The sequence below is a fragment of the Garra rufa genome, chromosome 13, assembly GCF_049309525.1.
Source record: "Garra rufa chromosome 13, GarRuf1.0, whole genome shotgun sequence".
In the NCBI taxonomy this organism is placed as follows: domain Eukaryota; kingdom Metazoa; phylum Chordata; class Actinopteri; order Cypriniformes; family Cyprinidae; genus Garra; species Garra rufa.
Window position 1 is genome coordinate 14,224,633 of NC_133373.1, and position 24,705 is coordinate 14,249,337.

At 38.9% G+C, this 24,705-nt stretch overlaps 1 protein-coding gene across 1 annotated transcript in view; it reads left to right on the forward strand.

Moving 5' to 3' along the window:
• The window catches only part of gjd2b (gap junction protein delta 2b), a 3,517-nt gene extending 940 nt beyond the window's left edge, over positions 1-2,577 (forward strand). Inside the window, exon 2 of the mRNA XM_073816538.1 lies at positions 323-2,577. Within this exon, the coding sequence (XP_073672639.1) occupies positions 323-1,166 (844 nt within the window). The 3' untranslated portion in view covers positions 1,167-2,577. The remainder of the gene's footprint in view (positions 1-322) is intronic.
• Positions 2,578-24,705: the final 22,128 nt, after the last annotated feature.

A 24,705-nucleotide genomic window follows, 5' to 3' on the forward strand; every position in this document is an offset into this window, starting at 1 on the left:
CATCATGTGATATTGTGTTTAACATGTTGTATCAGTATATGCAAACATCAAAGCTTAGTACAGTGTAGTTATTAGAATAGTATTGCTGTCAGATAAAATGATCAGTACTACCTCACTGGAATATAAACATTATATCAATGCATTAAATATATACTGTTACGATGTGACACAGCAGAATTGTATTTATTTATTTATGTTTGTTTGTTTATTGTTTAAATATTTTTGCAATTTTGAAGTGTTTTATATCCCGTTTCTTGCTTTAGCTTAACTGTTTTGTGATTACCAGAGCATGAACTAAAAATATTCCTGTCTTTATGTTCAGGATCCTACTGACAGTGGTGGTGATCTTCCGGATTCTAATTGTTGCAATAGTAGGAGAGACCGTGTACGACGACGAGCAGTCCATGTTCGTTTGTAACACTTTACAGCCGGGCTGTAACCAAGCTTGCTATGACAAAGCATTCCCTATATCTCACATCAGATACTGGGTGTTCCAGATCATCATGGTTTGCACACCCAGTCTATGCTTCATCACATACTCGGTGCATCAGTCAGCCAAACAGAAGGAGCGGAGATACTCCACGGTCTACCTGTCCCTCGACAAAGATCCCGATTCAATGAAACGAGACGACAGCAAAAAGATCAAAAACACCATTGTGAACGGAGTACTTCAGAACACAGAAAACTCCACCAAAGAATCCGAGCCCGACTGTTTGGAAGTGAAAGAGATTCCCAGTTCAGCCATGAGAACTACCAAATCTAAAATGAGAAGACAAGAGGGCATCTCAAGGTTTTACATCATTCAGGTGGTTTTCAGGAACGCGCTTGAGATTGGCTTCTTGGTGGGGCAGTATTTCTTGTACGGATTCAACGTTCCTGCCGTGTATGAGTGCGACCGCTACCCTTGCATCAAAGACGTCGAATGCTACGTTTCCAGACCCACTGAGAAAACCGTGTTCCTCGTCTTCATGTTTGCGGTCAGTGGGATTTGCGTGGTGCTCAACCTTGCAGAACTCAATCACCTGGGCTGGAGGAAAATTAAAACAGCGGTGAGGGGGGTTCAGGCCAGGCGGAAGTCCATATATGAGATTAGAAACAAGGACTTACCACGGATGAGCATGCCGAATTTTGGCCGCACCCAGTCGAGTGACTCTGCCTATGTTTAATAAAATCTTTAGGTAGTTCATCAGAGCAGAGGTGCTCAGTCCTGGTCCAGGAAGACCTCAGTTTGCAAATTTTGGATGAATCACCCATTTTAAGTTATGAATAGTGTACTCAAAAATGACAATTTTGTCATCATTTACCAAATCTGTATGACTTTCTTCTGTGGAACACAAAAGAAGATATTTTGAAGAACACTTTGGTCCATGCAATGAAAGTGTCAATGGAATCCAAGACAACGCTGGACCCAATTGGCCCAAATGAGATTTGTTTTCCAAACTATCTTCATTTGTGGTCTACAGAACACCATTAAAGTGAGTAAATCGTAACAGGATTTTCATATTTGAGTCCGAGTGGCATCCAAAATGCATTTCTGGAGGACTCCAGGACTAGGATTCGATTATCCCACTGTATTCGATTACATACAAGAAAAGTTATGTTATGAACTGTTCATCTCACCTGTTTCATGGTGGGGTAGATGGACTTTATTTGTCTGTTATGGACAACCAGAACAAACGGACCAAGCGTTTGTTTCTTATCAGTTACTGAAGGGCACTGATGCAACTTTTTTATTGTTGAGAACGGAAAGCTTGTGATGAGTTTTCAATTTATTTCTTCGTTCACACGATCAGCTGAACCCGAAGTATGTTTTGCACTAAACATGGATTTAAAGAAGCCAAAACGAACCCGAAATGTGCTGTGAAGGTCTTTTGTTTCATTATATTGTATTCTCATTCTGGTTTTAGATCGCACATGTGATAGTTTCAGTTTACTCACCGCAACTAGTTAGACCGCAGTTCACATATGTTTATCTGTACTATATGAATCATATCTCTCTTTTGGCTTAGATAGATTGGCATCTTTAATGATTTGGTTGCCTGTGCTTGCACCACTGACCTTAACGTAAGTTATCGTTCCGTTATATTTAAGCTGACTTGCAGATCAGCAGCCGGTGAACTGGCCAATGCTGCATAATGCTTAACTCTTTATCTTTTGTATTTATTTATTTATTTATTAATGTATTGGATTTATTTATTTATGTATTTTTGACACCAAAGCGCCCATTGCTTTCATTTGTGGGAAACAGATATATTGCTTTTATGTATTCAAGTGCCATATGTGTACATAGATATATACATATTATAGTATATTGTAATCCTTATCATGAGATATGAATTCCATGAACTCTCTGCGTGGACTGTTTTGAAGGATGTACTATCCCTTTAATGTGTTTGGGAACGGAAGAGTGGGGAAAAACTCATCCATCCATATTTTACATTCATGAAAATTATGATATTGCATTTAAAGTACATATAAAGCACAGTTGATTAGAAATCAGTGAATAAGGGGTTGAGATTCACTTCCCCAGGTGCTTATATTTCTCAAAAAAAAATGATGTTAACAACTATGTGAGATGAAAATAAAAATCTAATAATAAATTATGTAATTCATGATTAAAAAGCTGCGTGATTTGCATTGCTTCATTCATGATAGAACTAGAACACATCAGCAAAAAGTGCCATTTTCCTTAGGGATTGAGGTCCCTGTCATCTTCCCCATGAATCAACTTACTGTCAGTTAGTTGAAATGCTTGCATGTATTTTTTTGACTGGTTCAGCAGCACAGTGCTTAAATTTGATCCGGGGCGCCATAATTCTACCTGTCCAGCTTCAGTCATGCTGACACAATGACAGAGGCTTCCTCTCAGGCCGGTGCCCTGCATACAGCATCGCTATGTTATGCGGAGGTCCGGTCCCAGCTGAAGCTGCGGTGGCCCTTGTGCCAAGGTCACAGAAAAAGTGCTGAACACTGCAGCCGGTGGCCTCAAACCGGGATTTCTCTCTGCTGACAGACTGGGAGAGGCCCGAGACTCACAAAAGTGCCAAGATGACTCTTCAGCAGAGAGGAGGGGTGGGAAATTTAGGTCCAAGCATCCTGACAGATCAATTTGGAATTCACCAGGGACCTGAGATTCCTCTTTGACACAACACAAACAGCGAAGGTACAACCTGACAGGACATCAGTGGAGGCTGTTGTTGTGTGTGTGTCTTGTACAATTTCAGTCTGTCCTCTCTTACCCTCCCTCTTTCATTAGTTCCATCTACTTTCTCCAAAAGTCCTAAAAACGTCCTCTAGAATTTGTTCTCTGATGCAGTTAAAGGAAATCTATTCTGCTGTCTTCTGCTGTTTCTGATGGCATAAGAAGAAGATAGAGGACAAAAAGCTAATTTGTAATATTTTTATAATAAAAATATATAATAATGTATAATTAAAATAACTTTAGCCACTAAAAGTATCATTAAAACAGTTGGTTAAACTGCAAAATGTTTAAGAAAAACAGTTCTGAGAAATTGATTTGTTCGTAGATGCCTCTTGGTTTCATTTTTTGTATCTCAGACTAATAAATTCATCCATTTTTTAAGCGTGCCTTAAATATGCATGTGGCTTATGAATTTTATTATTTATTATTTACACTATACTCGGGTTAGACTACATATAAATCATGCCCCGAAACAAATAAATTAGTAACATATTAACAATTCAAATGTGCAACATTTAAGCAATTCAAAAGGATCGCTTGTTGGGTTTATTTTTAGCTCTCAGTCAGACTTAGTACTGTGCAATGCTTAGAGAGCGTTTTGAATAATTCAGGCTCAATATACTGGCACAAGCCGTAATTCTCTAAAGCAGGTTAGGGAATGCTGATGCTTAGAACACCCCCCAAAGATCCCCATCCACCTCCTCATCTATGAAGCTTAATACAAGATTAAGGCAAAAGAGCGCCAATGCAAACCTTGACGGAAGCACAGAAGTGTCCTTGAGCATTAGTAGAGAGTTAGAGAGTCTGAAACGTGTGTGACGTGTACATTCTATCAATTTATGATTATAGGGTGAATTCAGGTAAAGTGGGTCAGTAAAATGTGAAATGTAGACACCTAGATGTTTTTTTTTTTCTTTATTACTTTTGGTAATTTTAAGGTCCAGCCATAATATTTGAATATAGTTCATATAAAGTGCTATTTTAGAGTATGATTGTTAGAACCTCGTTTCTGGGTCACTGCAGTTTCTCAGGTCTGTCGAGTGGATCAGCAACAAGCGCGCTTGGGATAGACAACAACACACCAAAGTCTAATACAAGTTGGTTTATTGTTATCTACCAAAGAAGATGGGGCAGTCCCATCTTTTATACAGCACCCTTACAAGCCTTCATGTAGGCGGGGGTTCACATATCATTTAAGCAAATACTTCTACATATGGGAAGGAAAATTACAGATGATCCAGGGCAACTATAAGGATGAGAGGAAGATAGTGCAGCCGCACTCAACTGGTTTCCTGACGACAGATAACCCTGAAACAGACAGACAAAACATTCCCAGAACGAACTGTTTCTCTTAACTGAAGTAAACTGCAAAGAACAAAACTACAAAATATTAACTCAAGGAAACTGCACTGAAAGACACATTAATGAAAAACACATTAATTCTTATAATCCCCTCTTCCAGACTCTCCTCTAGAGTCTGGATTCTTCTCTATCCTTCTGTGGCAGTGGGCGATATCCTGCAGAGATAGCAGACACCATAGTATACATACGTTGTGTGAAACATTTCACAATGCATGGACCAAAAATACACAATAGAAACAAAATAAGTAATACCGGTATTATCATTGAGACATAAGGTGCAAACGTGCCAAATAGGCTAGAGAGAATACCCCAATTCCAATTGTTAGTTCTAGACTTTAGCTCATCCTCATATATCTGGGATGAGATCTGCTTCATAGTAGCTACAGCAGTGCCAATTGATCCCTCGGGCTCATCATTTGCAGGTATGTATGTGCAGCATTTGTCACCTACAACAGAACAAACCCCTCCCTGCTGGGCAAGAAGCATGTCCAGGGCCAACCTGTTCTGCACGACCACCTGTCTCAGTGCACGCAGCTCGCTTTGTACCCCTACCAGTGCAGCTGTGGTGCTGTTAACAAAGGATGCCAGTCGATAATGCATGATGTTCTGTTGTCTCAGTAGGTCAGAGACGCCGAACTGAGGTACCATAGACTTCCAGAACCGAGTCCAGTGTGACCTCATCTGATGTTCCTCAGGGACGTCCTCGTTGTCCACTGATCGTTTGCTCCTGAAAGACAAACCACGTTGTGTATGCATAACAGTCACACGATGTTGCAGCTGCACTGGTGCACAGAGGCGTGTCCAGCTCATCCTGTAAGTGTTGTTTACAGTGTCCTCACCACAGTACCAGTACCAGTCATCAGCCAGCACTGCACCTTTCGCTGGCCAGGGATCTTCACAGAGCGTGAGCAATTCAATGCAGGCAGTGTTCCTAGAGGTGTAACAAGCAGTATTATTTCCCTTAGCACATGCTGCGGTGTTCTTCTCACATGAGCCCCTCTTGAACTTTGGACAGTAGCTTTGCAGCCACCTGTCTATACCCTGCCCTTGGTTTATTATTTGTTTACAATTTGTAGCACTTATACCTGTCACGCTTTCACCTGATGTCCCATTAAAACAGTAAGGAAACATAAAACCTTCTGGTAACACCAGGCTAACTTTTACATCAACAGTTTCAGTTTCATTTTTACTTGATGCTTGATACTTCTTTCTTGCACGTTTCATTCATACAACAGTAATTATGGTACCGTTTAGTTTCATCAGTATAGGGTGTCGTTACCCTTTTTACACACCTAGGAGACCATACATACATTTTCCCTGCATAATATGTACAGAACACAGTAAAATTGGGGGGTTCACAGTTATAGACAAATGGTTTCAAGGATACAGTTATTATGGTGCGGAATAATTCTTGACACACCACACATGATTCATTGGTCAGTTGACGTGCTGTCCAGTTGGCATACTGCCAGAAGAGGTTTCTTTTGACCTCCTCCTTTGAAGCGTTGGGTACCATGAGTCCAGCTAGGACAATACACATTATTGCTCTGGAAAACAAAAACAGTTAGTACTTGTAATACATTGTTCTTCATTTCAAGGGTTTCACTCTGGTTGCATGAATCCACTGTGGAAAAAGATCAGTTAAAACAGCAGTTCTGGTCACAGCTAGTATCTCTGTAGGCCCATCATACCGAGAGTCATTGAGGCCCCCGGTTTTTAGTTTCTTTATCAATACTTGATTGCCCACTTCAAAGGGGTGTGAGTTAGCTTTCGGGATCTCAGGGTGTTTCATGTTAACCCTTTCCCAGAACTCATTTAATTTTTCTATTAGGCCTACAGAGTACTCAGACATATGATCAGTTAACACCACACCTATCCCTACCATTCCGTGGCGCCAAGGGATGGGGAAAGGTCGGCCCATCACCACCTCATAGGGTGATAAGTTGTCTAAATTTGGCTGAGGCATCATTCTTAGGTCTGCTAAGACAATTGGAAGGACCCTTGTCCAATCGGATGTATTCATACTGATCATTGCTTTTCTTATCTTTTGTTTAATGGTCCTATTCTTCCTCTCAACGAAAGCTGAGCTTTGAGGATGGAAGGGTATATGTAGTCGCCAATCAATTTGTAACTCTTTCGCCAATTGCTGCGTTACTTTTGATGTGAAAGGTGTGCCCTTATCGGAATCTATCGATACCGGGATACCATATCTGGGTATGATTTCTTTGGTTAAAAACTGCACTACAACATTTGCATTTTCCTTCGCACATGGAAAAGCTTCTACCCACTTAGAAAATTTGTCCACAAGCACCAAGAGGTATTTAAAAGGTCCCCTCTTGGGCATGTGTGTAAAATCAACCTGCCATTCAGTAAACGGTTGGTTAGGCCTTGGCAGGTGTTGATGTTTTGCTGGAGGTTACCTTATATTATTTTTAGCGCAAATTAAACATCTGTCAAGAATGTCATTAACCGTTTGCGGTAATTGGTCGACGCAAAATAAGGCTCGCATTGTACCCCTCTTCGGCCGCGATGAGTGATACCATGAAATTCGCGGACGAGAAACGGTAAAACAGACGTAGGTAAACACAGTCAACCATCTTTGTCACGCCAGAGGTCATCAGGTCCCTGAGACGCAGAAAAAACTGACCAGAATTGACGGTCAGATTCACTTGCTGCTTTCTGGGCAGTGATAAGGTCAAAATCTGGAATTAGTGATGACGTCAATTTTTGAGGTTGACACTAGAGCTACATTAACATGGGGGCTTGGAGGTCCCTCCTGAGCAGCCCTTTTTGCGTTGAGGTCTGCCAATGAGTTACCTTTAGCCTCATCTATATTGAGGGTCGAGTGCCCTTAGGCTTTTTATTATAGCTAACGAGCGAGGTAGACAAGAGGCCTCAATAAATGTTTCAACAAGATGCTGTTGTTTACTGAAGAAAATAGTTTGCAGTTTCATCAGCAGAAGTCAGCTTCAACACTCTCGATGGAGTGCAGACAGAGACTGAGTGCAGATAGAGACTGACACACACACACATAGAGGCTTTATCTATCTTCAAGGTTGTCTTAGCCAGGCAAGACTCTTTATCAGTGTGTTGGACACACACACTTAGGTCGATCATTTTCTGGTTTTAGGCAGGGAACAGCCTCGGAGAATGCGTCTCATCAGACTTATAACCCATTTTTGACATTATTATGAACTTATAATCTGCGCCAGTGAAATGGCTGTTACACGACAATTTGATCAACATTTCCACAAAGTGTAATGGTTTGTCCACTTCTGGTAACATGCTCAAAATGTCTTTCATAGTCGAGACGGACGGCGGAGTTATCTCTATGTGGCCCTGTCGTTTTGTTATCCATAAATGAGCTTCATTTATTTTCTCGACGGGCGCTGCTGGGGGTGCGCGGCGAGCTGCGAAAGTAAGCGCGGGCACGACAGGCGCGGGTACAGGATAAGGCGGCGGCGCGCATGGCGAGAATGTGGAAACAGACTGGATAGAGTGTGTTTGTAAATTGAGTCGCTTTGGTCGTTTTTTTTTTTTTTTTTTTTTTGCAAATTGGACTCGGCTTCGTCTAACAGTAGTTTCTCGTTCTAACCCGTCGGCTTTTTTTGGCACGATACCCTTAACTGATCTGGGCAATGAAATGCCTTGTTTATCATTCCACACGGTTTGCGTTTTTAACCAAACATCTTACCCGTCTTTCATATATTTTTGGTCCCTTTCAGGGTCACCTTCACCTTTATATGTCAATCGAAAAGCTTGTGCCATATGATTTGGGTCAAAAGAACCCGTTCGTGGATATGTAGGATACATCTCATTGGCTTCGGTCCAACCCGCTAAATTATTCACCCATAAATTTGTGTAAAAACCCCAACTACATCTATTCATCCAATCATTGGGTGTTTCGCCAGAATTTGGTTTAGGATAGGTGGCTCCCATGATAGATATACAGATATTCACCTCACCACGGGACAGACCAAAACTCGTGACTCACACTTTTGCTTTTAATTTCGTTTTCGATTTTGATTTCTATAGCGCTCTTCCCAGCCTCGCTGAGGGTATACCTTACGTCAGTACAGATAGTCAGACTATACTCTGTCTTACCTTACTACGCAGTTAAACAATTGGTAATCAGACAGTCAGACTATACTCTGTCTTGCCCAAGTCACGTAATTACAGACACACAGTAATAGTAATGTCACTAATCAGGTAGTCAAACTATACTTTGTCTTACCTGATCAGAGACATCACGTCGGGGTCACCAGATTGTTAGAACCTCGTTTCTGGGTCACTGCAGTTTCTCAGGTCTGTCGAGTGGATCAGCAACAAGCGCGCTTGGGATAGACAACAACACACCAAAGTCTAATACAAGTTGGTTTATTGTTATCTACCAAAGAAGATGGGGCAGTCCCATCTTTTATACAGCACCCTTACAAGCCTTCATGTAGGCGGGGGTTCACATATCATTTAAGCAAATACTTCTACATATGGGAAGGAAAATTACAGATGATCCAGGGCAACTATAAGGATGAGAGGAAGATAGTGCAGCCGCACTCAACTGGTTTCCTGACGACAGATAACCCTGAAACAGACAGACAAAACATTCCCAGAACGAACTGTTTCTCTTAACTGAAGTAAACTGCAAAGAACAAAACTACAAAATATTAACTCAAGGAAACTGCACTGAAAGACACATTAATGAAAAACACATTAATTCTTATAATATACCAATAATATTTTGAGATCATGCACTCCAGAAAAATATCCAAAGGTAAACTACAACATCTGGTTTGGTAATGTGGGCCATCCCATATTTATCAAAAATTATTCTATTCATATATGTAACAAAGATATTTATCAACATATCTAACAAACCCAAAAATACAGAACGGATAAAGTAAATCTCAATTCATGTGTAAAATTCCAAACAACTAAAAAGTTGACATTAGATGTGATTAAATCTGAACATCAGAATATTCAGAAATCAGAATATTGATAGAATAAGCTCTACAATATGATAAAATGTGACTAAAGCACAAGCAACAACAAAAAGTCTATAAAAAAAATAAGAAGAAATGGTTTAAAATGGTAAACATATGTAAAAAATAAAATATGTATATGCTCTCTAAACACTTTCAATTAACTTTAATTGTGCCCATATTTTAAAGTTTTATATTCTGCATCTACATTTTCTGCATCTACAGCTTCCTTTCTATTCACTCTTTGCTTTCTTACATCTCAGTCTTGAATTGCCTGACTGCAGTCTCATTTCTGTTTTCTAAAAAGTAAATTATACATGTCAACTATAAAATAACCAGCGAATGTTAATATAGTAAATTGAATTTGAGTATAATTACTGAAGGTTAAAGGTCAGCCCACTTTACCTGAATCCCACTGGCCCACTTTATCCAACACATTCAGCCAAAGTGGGCCAGTAATATTTAAATAAAAACCACAGGAACTGTCCCAATAATATATATTTCAATTTATTGAGCAGCCTAAATAAGTTAGAAATACAAATGTTATGTCAAAGGGTTTTCTACCTTTCACCATGACACAGTTCTCCTTTGAAGTGTGACCACACTCACCAGTTGTAATATTTCATCAACCAATTGTCATGCTCTGAAAGTTCAAACCCATTGAGCACAGTACAATCAAACTTAAATGACCCATTCTATCTGATGGCCCACTTTAGCTGAATTCACCCTACTCCAAGATACTTGCACACAAAAAAAGTAATCAAGCAATTAGTAAAGTAATGTATTACTTTTGAATTAATATGTGTAATATGTGAGTTACTTTACAAATAAATTTTAGTTACATTGTAGTAACTTTACATTATTAGTAACGTTATTAGTTACTTTTTATGGGCTAATACAATATAATTATGATGTAATATTGTTACTTTTTAAAGTATCTTTACCCAACAGTGATTAAAAGTTCCAAAGGGACGTTCTCACTAATAATGGCATCTATAAAGATATCTATAACGCTAAAGATATTAGCATCCACACAAATGGACCATAACATTATGTTTGTCATAAACACGAGCTGCAGTTACGCCTTTTGCTACTTTGACGCTACTGTATGTAGTTGAGATTTAAGTGAGAGGACTTCACTGTCATAAATATAGGCCTAACACTGTCATAACTACAGTGAATAACCAGAGTTTGTCTTACTATAGGGAGATGAGAGGGTCTTACTATTGGAGTATATGTAACGGCTAACTTGGATCATGTGTCTCTTAATAACCAATCACATTACAGCCTTGACGTCATTGAATTTCAGTCACAGTTGTACAACACTCAGTTGCCGTTTACGGATACCATAGGAATGAATGAGAAGTGCCATAAGCTGAATTCCAACAGTCGCAAAAAGTCAGTGACTTCTATTATAAAACAGCATTTTTTTCTTGATAAACTCTAACAATAGTTCAATCCAAAAGTATTGTTTAGTGTAAGACATGTTGAAGATTAGCATATAGGCTGTCAATTCATTAAATAATAAGCCGTTTCCTCTAAAAAGCTGTTTGTTCAGCATAGTGAAGTCTGTCCTCCATTGACATCCATTAAAAAAAAAAACGGTCTCTGGTCTGCTTTTTTCACGTACTGCCAGACCGGAAGCGTTAGCATTAGTCATTACGCTTTTTTGGCTAATGTTTGCAGGCTTGCCTTATAGTGGTTTTGGAATAACTGCCCTGCTAAAAAATAACAGCTAAAGCCAGCCCAAGCTAGTTGGCTGGTCAAGCTGGTTTTAGCTGGTTGTGGCCAAAACCCCTCTAAAACCAGCCTGCTGACCAGCTATGACCAGTTAAGAAAAGTTTGTGTGAATATGTGTTGCTGCTATAAAGCAATCTTTTCACGGAAATTTCGTACACTCTCACAAAACTTACAATGTCCCAGAACAGACATTTGGAGGGAGAGTGGGAAAGAAACATAAACCATTTGCCTTATTAAAAGTCAGTGTAAAATGACCTTCAAAATGTTTTTGAAACTCACATTTCAATGTAAACACAATAAAAACTCTAAAAAGCCCTCAATTCCGATTGGCTATCTATGTTTTTATTGTTTATCAGTGGTGGGGAAATCGTTCTGAAAGTGATTCCAACAATGTCATTCCTGTTTCATTGTCATTACAGTTCCCTCTTCTTTTTAAAATTTTAAAACTTTATTGTGTTATTTATTGTCCTTGGTGTGAACAGGCCTTAACTTGGGCCCTGTGCCCTGTAATTTTTTAAACCAACAGTCGTCAGGGTATAAGGTCATTTGCACACATTGGGCCTCTCATGCATCCATTGGCAACCAACCCATCAGATGTCCGCTTATGATGTAGGCACCGTGCCTGGCCATCGGGGTCTCATTAGACTGCCAGACATGAGCCCATGTAAATATACTGGCGTAATAACCAAAACAATTCACGGCATCTGCGCTAGAGTTCAAACGTGTCAAACCATTGGTGTAGAGTGAGGCATCCAAAAAGCCTGTCTGATCTGAGATGCTGTCATCAGCCATCAGTCAGGGATTTCCGGCAAAGTCATCAGAATCACAAAGTCACAGTCAGCAAGAACAGCTGCCAAAACACAACAGGGAAAACAACACAGACACTTTTGTTCATCCAAGACATGCATGAAGTTCCCACAAACATTGTGCTAAAAAATACACTGGGACACACTTAATAATAGACACAGAGAAAAAAAGAAAGGTAAAAATAGATTCACTGAGGATGGCTTAGTTAAAGAGAAACCAAATAGAAACCCAAAGGTTGTGGATTCCAAGGCCAGACGGGGCAATTCATAAGCTACCACCACTGTGTCCTTGAACAGAGCACTTAATCCCAGGTTGCCCCAGGTGAAGCCTTCTAAGAAAGACTGTTCTTGTTTAGTTGACTGTTATGTCTTTTTAGAGGAAGAAATACTACCAAGATACTACAGTGTTCTGGTGGTTGTTACAGTGTTGCTAGGGGGTTGCTAAGGGGTTTGGAGTTGTTTCTAGAAGTGAGAGGTTTGTAGGCATTGTTTAGGATGTTCTGGTAAATGCACTAGTGTTGCTTGGTTACTACAGGGTTTATAGTGGCTTCTTGAGAGCTGCTCCCAAGGTGTTTCGAGTGGTTTGTAGCTGAGGTTGTGTTGCTATAGTCTTCTGAGTGGTTTCTTGGGTATTGCTAGGCAGTTCTGGTAGTTGCTATAATGTTGCTAGGTGGTTGTTAATGTTGTCCAAGAGGTTTCTAGGACAATAGTGTTCTAGTCATTGCCGTATGAGTTCTGAATGCTTTCTGGGTCGTTGTTAGATTGTCCTTTGTAGTTGCTAAAGTCTTCTGAGTGGTTTTATTGGTGTTGCTAGGCAGTTCTGTTGGTTGCTATAATGCTGCTAGCTGGTTGTTAATGTTTTCCAAGTGGTGTGTAGGGTACTGGTGTTATAGTCATTGCTGCATTGGTTCTAAATGGTTTCTAGGTGGTTGATTGCTAGAGTGTCCTTTGGTGTTGCTAAGGTCTTCTGAGTGGGTTCTTGGGTGTTTTTAGGCAGTTATCTAGCAACCACCCAGAAACCATTCAGAACTCATACAGCAATGACTAGAAAAACATAGCCCTACAAACCATTCAGAACACCTTAACAAGCATGTAGCAACATCATAGCAATCACCAGAACTGCCAGGTAACACTCAAGAACCCACTCAGAAGACCTTAGCAACACCAAAGGACACTCTAGCAACCACCAAGAAACCACTACAGTGTGACTAAAACACCATTGCCCCACAAACCACTTGAAAAACCTTAACAACCACCTAAATACAGTACCTCATTCACCAAATCTGCCTAGTAAGAAGACTCAGAAGACACCAAAGGGCAACACCAAAGGACAACCTAAAAACCACTTAGAACTTAAGCTGCAATGTCTAGAAGACCACTCAGAACACCTTAACATCCACCTAGCTACATTATAGCAGCCACTAGAACTGCCTAGAAACACCCAAGAAACCTAGAAGCACCTAAGAAACCTAAGAAACATGGTTTTGTATTGAGTGGTTTATAGGGCAATGGTGTTCTAGTCATTGCTGTATGAGTTCTGAATGGTTTCTGAGTGGTTCCTAGAATGTTCTTTGATGTTGCAAAATATTTGCAGGTGCTTCTAGGTTTTCTAGGTGTTTCTAGGCAATTGCTATAATGTTGCTAGGTGATTGTTAAGGTGTTTTGAGTGGTTTGTAGGGTGCTGGCACTTGGGTGTTACTAAGCAGTTTTGGTGAATGCTGTACTGTACTGTAGCTAGGTGGTTGTTAAGGTTTTCAGAGTAGTTTATAAGGTAATGGTGTTCTAGTCAATCCTGTATGGTGTGCTGAGGTTGGTTTCTAGGTGGTTTCTAGAGTGTCCATTGGTGTTGCTAAGGTTTCTTGGGTATTGCTAGGTTTCTTGGGTGTTTATAGGCAGTTCTGGTGGCTTCTTTAATGTTGCTAGGTGGTTGTTAAGGTGTTCTGAGTGGTTTGTAGGATGGTGGTCTGCTAGTCATTGCTGCTTAAGGTTTTTAGGGATTTGCTAGATTGTCATTTCGTGTTGCTAAGGTCTTCTGAGTGGTTTCTTGGGTGTTACTAGGAAGTTCTGGTGAATGCTATACTCTTGCTAGGTGGTCATTAAGGTCTTCTGAGTGGTTTATAGAGTGATGGTGTTCTAGTCATTGCAGTATGGGTTCTAAGGTTGGTTTCTAGGGGGTTGCTAGAGTGTCCTTTGATGTTGTTAAGGTTTCTTTAGGTGTATTTAGGTTCTGAGTTATTTGTGGGGTGGTGGTTTGCTGCTTAACTTCAGAGTGGTTTCTTGGTAGCTGCTAGATTATCCTTTGGTGTTGCTAAGGTTTCTGAGTGGTCTCTGATGTGTTATTAAAGAGTTCTGGTGGATGCTATAATGTTGATAGGTGGTTGATTAGATTTTTAGAGTGGTTTCTAGGGAATTGCTGGGGTAAGTACTATAGTATATACTGAGGTAGTTGCTACAGTGTTCTGAGTGGTTTTTAGAGTGTTTTTATGGTGTTGTTAGGGTGTCTTGGTTGCCATAAAGTAGTTGCTCAGTTATTCTGATTGGCTTAGATGTTTTTTGCTTGTGTTTCCTGTGGTGCAGCTAAGTTCTTCTGAGTGATTTCATTGGATTGTTGCTAGGCTGTGCTTGGTTGTGATTGCCATGGTGTACTCATAGGTTGTTCATTGCTAGTTGATTGCTAAAGAGATTGAAGTGTTTTTTGGGCATTTTATGGTCGCTGAGAAGCTAAGAGACATGTTGAATTGCTCAGGTGGTTTCTGAGGTCTTCTGAGAGATTACTGTGATATTGCTGGGGTACTCTGGTGATGACTGTAGTGTTGCCAGGTGGTTGCTACAGTGTTATGAGGGACTGCTAGGGTGTTTGCTAAACAGCTGCTTACTGCAGCTAAAGGTTCCCAAACTCAGATATTGGGATACAATGTTCTAAACCCTAGATATGTATGTGGTCATTACAAGCAAAACCCAATCCAGCAAACTCAGCAGAAGTCAGAGGACAACTGCTACTGAAAGTAAGATGCCAGTTAAGTGAAACAGACAGCTCCATTTGCTACTTATTATAAATTGCTTAAATGCTCACTCCATCTGTTTTAAATCATTTTCTTTGACAACTGGCTTTCGCTCCAACAAACAGTTGCCAACTCTTCTTGGTGAAATCTAATTAGAATCCCACAAATCTCGTTGGAGCACAATGGCTAGGCCTTAAATCACCTGCCAAAACACTGGTACAAGCCCAAGGGGATTAGAATGTCTTCCAGAGGCTTAAGCCTGTGGGCCTTTTCCAGCCCACACCATCCTCCAACACCAGGGCCTTCATTCAAAGTACATCCTTTTAAGACTCCATCTTTTCACAGTGGGGTAACATAATCTTCCTGTATAAGATGCAGGGATCAAAGGTATTACCTCTTTTAGGGGACTTTGAGATGACATTGAAGCTCCCGTCAAGTCCTCGGTTGGGTAAGACGCAATTGGCTAGCGGTTCCTGGTTTGCCAAACCAATCAAAAAGAAAATCCTAGATATTGTTCAGGATAGTGCTCATTAGACAACATGCACCTGAGCCTCTTAAGAGTGCTGAGGATCTCTAACAAAGCTGGATTTGCTACACAAGTGTAAACCAGTTAAAGACACCTACTATGTTTCAAAATTTCAAAAGCAGGCGCATTCAGTAATTTTTCATAATCAAATTATTATGGTAAAATGCTTCAAGTGCGTTAAGTTTTAAGTGCACATGTTTATATAAAACTATATACAATTATATTTTTTATTTTATTTTTATTATTATTATTACTTTGGTAACACTTTCTATGAAGCCTGTATTTATAATACATTATAAGGGTATTCTTAAGGCATTATAATACATTAATAATACATTATAAAAAAACTTATAATATGTTGTATCATCTTATGAGTATTCATAAGAACAGTCTTAATGTATTATAATGTTTTACTTATTTGTGGTTATAGCTTTTAACAGTATGATTACCTCCTCCATAGTTATAACATGTTATAAGTCTCATATCTTGCCATGTTTCTCATGTCACTTTACTTAAAGCATACAAAGACCACTTATAAGTAATTATAATAATATTTTTCTAAGAAACCATAAGATCAGGTATTAGATGAGATAAATGTGTAATATGACACATTAGTATTATCAGTTTGATTATTTTGATGGTACCCTTTAGACAGCTGTTTATAAGTAACTCTGCAACTGCATGTCAGCTAACAGTAATTTTTATGTAATAATTTTTAAATTAGTATGCAAAATATATGCTAACACTGTATATACTATAACAACTGATTATAAGTAACTTTGCAAGCATGTAAACCTTCTACTACCTAGCCTAACCTTAACCTAAGTCTACTAATACTCTAAGGAGTGTTAGTTGACATGTAGTTGAAAAGTTGCGTATAGTCAATAGACCATCAAAATAAAATATAATATAAATGAAAAAAATAAATGTAATATGATATAGTCCATTGTAAATTTGGTAGAATAAATATGTGTGTTATAAATAATCATAATCTTAAAAGTTATAACCTCAAATACCCAAGTATTATAATGTATTATAATTGTTGTTATGAGTATTTATGAGATAATATAACATATTATAAGGTTTATTATAATGCATTATGCATTCATTATAATGCCTTAGAAATACCCTCATAATGTATTATAAATAGGGGCTTCATAGAAAGTGTTACCATTACTTTTTTGTGCAATAAATGTTAACTGTTATAGTACATTAAGTGTGAAATTCACTTGCTTAGATTTTTGACTGTTTGGGTCAAAAGACAGACAGTCATATTACCATCTAACCAATAATCTATCTAATTATGTAATTATCTGTTAGCTAGTTTAGATAAAAGGTACATCATTTATTCCAGACATATCTTTCTGAGAATGGATCAGAATCTGGGTCTTATAACACACTTAGTTTTAGGAACATTTGTTATACATTAAACCCTATTATTATTTCATCGTACTATTCATGCTTCTTAGAACAAATTTAAGTGCCTTAATAATATGTTTCCAGCAGTGTCACATCTGCAAGTCTTTTTAAATAAGTCTACTTAGAGAAAAGAAGCTACATGTTTGATTTACTAAGAATGATACATATCTACTATGATACTACATGAACAGGAAACCACTCTGTTGAATTCAAAATGGCATACTAGCATAATACTCTTATGATTTCTTGTGGTTTCTCAACTGTTCCATGTGTATTTTAGGTGGTTGCTTATGATATAGTTCTGAGGTTGCAGTGAATTGTCTTTTTATTGCGCTGTTTTCTCATGTAATTTTAACTCTGGAAATGGCTTTCCACCTCACATGCACATCACAGGAATGTACAACAGAATTACCCCTCTTGAGGAGGCATTGTGAAAGGCGGGTTAATTTCCATAAAGCCTGACAAATTAAATCCCCTCAAGTTTCGGCAAGTCCCTTGTGACAGCAATTCTCCTTGGAGACTTCCTGTTTGTGTTGTAATTGCACTGCAGTGGATAGCTGGAATATCATAGTGACTGAGTGTCTGAACAAATGAACAACGGTGGCACTGCGAGAGCTTCCTTTTGCTCCGTATCTCCCAGCATCTCTAAAGGGAGACCTGGAGGAGCGGTCGTCATTCAGTCTCGCTGCAGCTGTTCAAGCCTGTCTTCCTGCTCTCCCTGTTTCCTCTCTAATCCTCTGCACATGCCGTCATAATACAGTGGGTCACATGATTCTCTCTCACTCTCGCTCGGCCTGCATTATCTACAATAAATGGGAATTGAAAGGGACTCATCTGCATTAGAACATCATACGCTCATTAAAAACCGCTTATCACACTCCTAATACTATCAGTGGTTTCATGGCACTCGTTCATTTGTAATTGCGTTAATCAAAATATCGGAAACCATGACCTGAAACCTTTATAACTATTCAGTTCTACTTCATGTCCTTACTAAAATAGATATATTTAACATAAAAAAATAAAGGTCTAGTGCTGTTTTGGACCCCACTGACTTTCATTGTATGGACAAAAACAGATGCAAAATATCTGATTTTTCAAAATATACTGTGAGAAAATGTTTTTAGTGAATCCAGCAAACAAGGAACTTTCTGAGAACTTTGACTAACGTTCTGGCAAGCTTCTCCTAAAATTATTAAAGGGTTAGTTCACCCAAAAAATTAAAATTATCCCATTATTTATTCACCCTCCAGGCATCCTAGGTGTTTATGACTTCCTTCTTTCTGACATATCCAATCTGAGTTATAATAAAAATTATCCTCATCAGTTCGCTACAGGAGGCCTTTATTCGCCCCCTGGAGCCATGTGAGGCACTTTTTTTTAATTATGGATGGATGCACTTTAATGGACTTGTTTCGGACTGATGAAGAGAAACACCCGCCAATGCCATTCTAAAGCTTTGAAGTTGAAGTAGAAGAAGGAAGTCACTGAGGATGCCTGGAGGGTAAATAATGGGCTAATTTTCGTTTTTGGATTGAATGAAAATAGGTAATCTCTAGCTTCCACTAACTGTCATACTCATGTTTACGATAGAGTGATGTTCCAGTGGATGACGTAGGACGTAGCCGTAGCATAACAACATAAGTACGACAATTAGTGGAAGCTAGTGATTACGGTTAATAAAGGTGGGGACCTTTATTAGTGATTAGGCTACGCTTTATTAGTGATTTAGCTAGTGATTACGGTTAATAAAGGTGGGGACCTTACGGTAATAAAGGTGGGGGCGCTGCGCACATGGCGACCAACAGCAGAATCAGAAAACAGTCCGTGTCGTTTGTTTGTTTGTTGTTCTTTTAAATAGTTTTTAAAGTTGTTTAGAGTTGTTTGCGCTTGCCTTGGAGTTCTTTGGACTTTGTCGTTGGAAACCAACTAAAGTCAAATGGATGTGTTGGCCATTGTTCTATTGTGGGTGCTGTTTTTTCTCCCTGCGTGTTTGAAAGCATCACCTGCTAAACAACCGGTGAGAATTCAATACGACAGAGAGTTTCTCCTTCAGTGGCATCGGCCTTATAATATTCGTCATCCTGTGGATTTACGTTCATCACATGGAAACGGTGTTTGCGACAATGGATTGTATATTAGACGGGATCATAACCCTCAAAAAATGCGGAAGAGAGGGAAGAAAGGAGGGGTACGAGTGAAGCTAAGGAGGTCTCGGCTAAACCGCACTCCTCTCCCGTCTATCGTCATGGCAAATGTTCAGTCCCTCAGGAATAACATCGACGACCTACAGGCAATGGTACGTTTTCAACATGACTATAAGAATGCTTGTATTTTGGCTCTTACTGAGTCATGGTTAAAGAACAACGATCCTGATAATTCTGTAATTATTGATGGATTTGGCACTCCTTTTCGTACCGATCGTTGCCCTGGAGTGACGGGGAAAAAGCAAGGTGGTGGTGTTTGCCTATATATTAACCACAAATGGTGTCGTTCCGTTATTGTGAGAGAGAGAGTGTGTGTACTAAAGACATTGAACTACTCTCTGTATCACTCCGGCCACAGTATCTTCCTCGGGAGTTTCCACAACTTTTTGTTACCGTGGTCTATATTCATCCAAGGGCTAATGAAGCAAATGCAGCAGAGACTCTTGGAAATGTTGTACACAAACTGCAATGCATTTCCCCAGATGCTCCGAATTTAATTATGGGGGATTTTAATAAATGTCCCATGAAGCATCGCTTAAGGAACTTTTATCAATATGTGACTTGCCCCACACGTTTTAATAAGACTCTTGACCTTTGCTATGGATCAATCAAAGGCGCATATAAGTCTGTTGTCAAGCCTCCTGTGGGGACGGCAGACCATAATACAGTCCTGCTTATCCCAGTATACAAAACTGTTTTAAAAAGTGAAAAAACACAGAAGAAGAATATTAGAGTATGGACTGAGGAGTCCACTGCATCTTTGCAAGGATGCCTGGAATGTACGGACTGGAACATTTTTTACAATTCTTGCTCAGAAATAGATGAATTTACAGATGTTGTCAGTAGTTATATTTTGTTTTGTGAAGATATGCTTATCCCCTCTAAGTCAAAATATTCCCAAACAACAAGCCATGGTTTACAAAATCCTTAAAAGTACTTCTGAATGAAAGATGTAGAGCATTTTATGAAGGTGACTTGGTTAAAAGATTAAGACTGCAGAAAGAGATTAAAATTGAGGTGAGGAAAGCAAAGTTAAAGTATAAAACAAACTTAGAGGAAGAGTTGTGTAGGAATAACTTGGGGTCAGTTTGGAAGGGAATGACAGCTATAACGGGATTTAAAGGGTGTGAGCCTAGGAAAATACAGCTACCTGGGTATGAGTCTAGTAGTCAATTGGCAGAGGAATTAAACAGGTTTTATTTACGCTTTGATACTCCTGAAACTGGTCTTAAAATGGAGTCTATGAATTTTAATATGAGTTGTGGTGGTGATTATAATCTTTTTTTATTTTTATTTTTTTATTTATTTATTTTTTTTTTTTTTGATGAATTTGATGTAATTAAAGTTTTTAAGGGTTGTAAGAGGATAAAAACTCCTGGGCCAGATAATCTTGGCGGGCATTTAATTAAGGTTTGTGCTGAACAATTGGCACCAGTATTTTGTAATATTTTTCAGTGGTCTCTTGTTCTCCAGAAAGTCCCGACACTGTGGAAACAGGCCACTGTGGTGCCTGTGCCTAAAACTGCAAAGGCAGTAACATTTAATGATCTTAGGCCAATAGCTCTCACCTCCTTAATAATGAAATGTTTTGTGAAACTGGTAAAAGAGGAGATTTGCTTATAGAACACAACGAGGTGTTGAGGATGCAACAGCAACTTTACTAAATTTGGTTTTAAAGCACTTAGAGGGGAGCAAAACACATGTCAAAATTTTATTTGTGGATTTCTCATATGCTTTTAATTCATTACAACCACAGATTTTAGCAGATAAGTTAATTTCTAATTTTGGTCTTGATCCTAATTTGGTAGGTTGGATTCTTGACTTTTTAACTGATAGAGTTCAACAAGTGAGAGTTAATGATAGTTTCTCAACTCCTTTAATCACATCTGTAGGAACTCCTCAATGCTGTGTTTTTTCCCCATTATTATATATTTTATACACAAATGATTGTATCAGTAAGCATAAAAATAGGTTTTTCTTAAACTTTGCTGATGATACAGCCATTGTGAGTCTTTTGGAAAACGATGAAACATGTGTCTAAGACAAAAGACATGATAATCGATTTTAGAGCAAAAGCTCACTCTTCCCAGGATACTTTTATCAGTGGTGTGAAGGTAGAATGTGTGGACAGTTATAAATATCTAGGGACCATTATTGACAACAAATTGAGCTTTGATGTGAATACTGAGGTATTATGTAAAAAGGGTCAGCAACGGCTATACTGCTTAAGAAAATTAAGATCATTTAATATAGACAAGACATTAATGGAAATGTTCTATAAGTCTTACATTGAGTCTGTTTTGTCCTTTTCTATTAGTTGTTGGTTTGGTAATCTCAGTGTTAAATCTAAAAGTGCTTTAAACAGAATCGTCACACTTAGTGGAAAGATCATAGGTAAAGAGCAAACAAATTTGTTATCATTGTTTAATAGAAATATTTTGAGTCGGGCTAGAACTGTGCTAGCTAATAATGATCATTTCCTGTTTACAGAGTTCTCTATGCTTCCTTCTGGTTCCCGATATAGATTGCCAAAGATGAGAAGCAATCGATATAAATATTCATTTGTCCCTTGTGCAATTAGGCTATTAAATGGTTCTTGAAACTTGTTAGGGTATGTGACAGTGGCGGCTGGTCCATAGGGGGCGCTGGGGCGCCGCCCCCCCTCAAGTTAGCCAAGGAAGAAGACTATTAATATGTTAAAAATAAGTTTAATACATATTGCAAAATAATTACGAAATTGCATTATTTTGACATACTATTCGACTGTTAGTTATGTTAGCACCTGTTAAAAATAAAAAAAATCTAAACTGTTTTTCGTTTGTTTGTGTATGCGGGACGCCGGCCAAATGGGTGTCTATTAGGTCTGTAAATATTTGAAACGCATGTGACTTGAGGCTGAGCTCTGATTGGCTTGTTTCAGATTGTCCTCGGGGCGCAGAGCACTGCGCCCCAGACCCTCCCACTTAAGATCTTAGCCAATCAATCTTGTTTTTATATATTTTGTCCTCATGTGATTGGACCGTTCTCGACTGTCAAATATGTGCAATATCTTTTCCGAGATGAAAGTAAATTTGTTTTTATCTTTCACAAGCCATTCAAATGAAGAAAAAATAAACAAAATAAACATACGAATCATGGAGCTTGGATAGAGTTTGCTTGCTAGATGCGATGTAAGTCATGCCTTTTATTGTTTTCATTGTTTGTTATTTCAAAGTCCTGTCACCGAAGCTTTGTGGGCAACTACACAGAAAGTAACGTTAACTGTAACAATGCAGTTTAACTCAATCGTCGGTGTACAAGCAAGGGTTTATGTAGATGTCTTTTTTCAAGTAAATTGTGAGTGTTTATGTTAGTATTATTATAAACACAATATTAAAATAGATATATATAATATAGTGTTCCTTCTTTAATTGGACATACAAATATATTGTCAATAGCATTATAATTACTTATTATATTGGACTATATATAACTGTATGAAAATTAATTTATATGCAATGTTTTATTACAAATCAATTTATTTTCTCTGTCTTTGAGATTTATCCTGTGGCTCCCTCGTGTGGATAACATTAGTATTATGGCCTTTATCTCTGAATCACATTAATATAAATGGCTAATATTTTTTGGGATGATTACAAATGTTTAATGATTACTTTACTGATAATAAAGCCTGTATTAACAGTGTGATTCATTTTGTGTGCGCCCCCCTAAAAATTTTTAGCACCAGCCGCCACTGGTATGTGATATTTATGTATTGTACGAGTCTGTCTGTTTCTGATTCTAGCTGCATCTAAATTGCCCGTAAGGGATTTAATAAAGTTTGATAAAGTTTGATAAAGTTTTAAATATGGATATTTTTCTCACACAAATGCATTGATTCACTTCAGGAGTCCTTTATTAACCCTAGAGCCATGTGGAGCACATTTTATTATGGCATTTTATTGGACTTCTAATGGACACTCAAAACATTCTAATAATGTTTTGAGTGGACGTCTGTCTAACTTTTTATTTTGTATTTTGTATTTTTTTTACTACTTGTTTCAAAACATTTTCAAGCTCTTTTCTAATGTTCACATAAACAAGATATTTGGATTGTCATTGGACAGCAAAATACTCATTGGGTCAGCACATGCAAAAAAAAAAAAAAAAAGTTTAGAAGAAAAGATGTTAACTGCAAAATAATTAAGAATTAAGATGAAGAATTAGGTGTAAAAACACCAGGAACCATTTAATCTCCAGTGCCACCATTTTCCAGAACTGCAACCTACCTAAAGTTTCCAGAAGTGCAATGTGTCAGGTTCTCAGATACTTTGCTTGGGTAAAAAATCCTAAAAATGACCCTCACTTAATAAGAAATAACATGCTGAACTATTCTGAAATATACAGTATGAAGACTGATTTTTTTATAGGCTTTATAAACAGATAAGTTGAGAGTGACTCATGAAGGACCAGCATCACATTCTCTTGTACCACTGTTTGAAGAATTTATCTTCCAGAATCTTGTAGTGAGCTTTGGAAGGTAATTTTTAGTCCATCTCTGCAAGACAGACTTTTCAGTATAGGAAATAGACTTAAAAATGAACTCCCAAAACTTACTACCAGATTGAGAGATTGGTTCATTTTATCTGTAAAAGAATACATACCTAATAATTAAACACACCTGAATTTAAGGACTCAATTCCAGTCTTCATGGACAATTATATATCACATAATAATGATTAATTATAAAATCAATTGTAGTTATTAAGATTGATGTGGTTTGGAATTGGTCAAATGTGCTTGACCTGCCCCCTCTCCTCCCTCCTTCTTCTGAGCCCTCTGTCATGCCTGTACCCACGTTCAGCCCAGAGTGGGCTGCGGTCCAGAGAGAGCTCCGGTTCCCATGTCCAGCCCTGGGGGCTCCTGTTCCTGAGTTTAGTCCAGAGAGAGCACCCGTTCCTGAGTTTCTGTTTCCTCGTCCAGCCCAGAGAGGGCTCCTGTTTCCCATCCAGCCTAGTGAAAGACTGTGTCCCCGAGACCCTGGAGGCCTCCGTCTGTGTCGTGGGCTCACCGCGGGTCTGCCAGTCTCCATCTGCTTCATAACTGGAGGATCCCCTTTCTCCACCTCCAGCCTCAGAGTCCAGGACTCTGCCTTGGCCGTCGACCCAGGAGCTGCACCATGGCTCCTAGCTCCCTCCTCTTCGGCGTGGCCCAGCAGTCCACTGGCTCCACCGAGCAGCCTCGTCCCTACGACTCCTTCTTGGTCTGTCGTTGACCATCCTGTGCCTCGAGACTCCAGTCCTCCAACTGTGGCACATCCCTCCGTCCCTCTGGCTCCGTCAGGCTCCTCCATCCCTTTGGTTCCTCCTAGGTCCTCTGTCGCTTTATCAGATCTGCCTTGGCCCTCTGGATCCTCATCGTCACCCTGGCTCATCGGCTCTCTGCCTCTGGCTTCTCCATCACCTTCTCCCCCGCCATTGGTC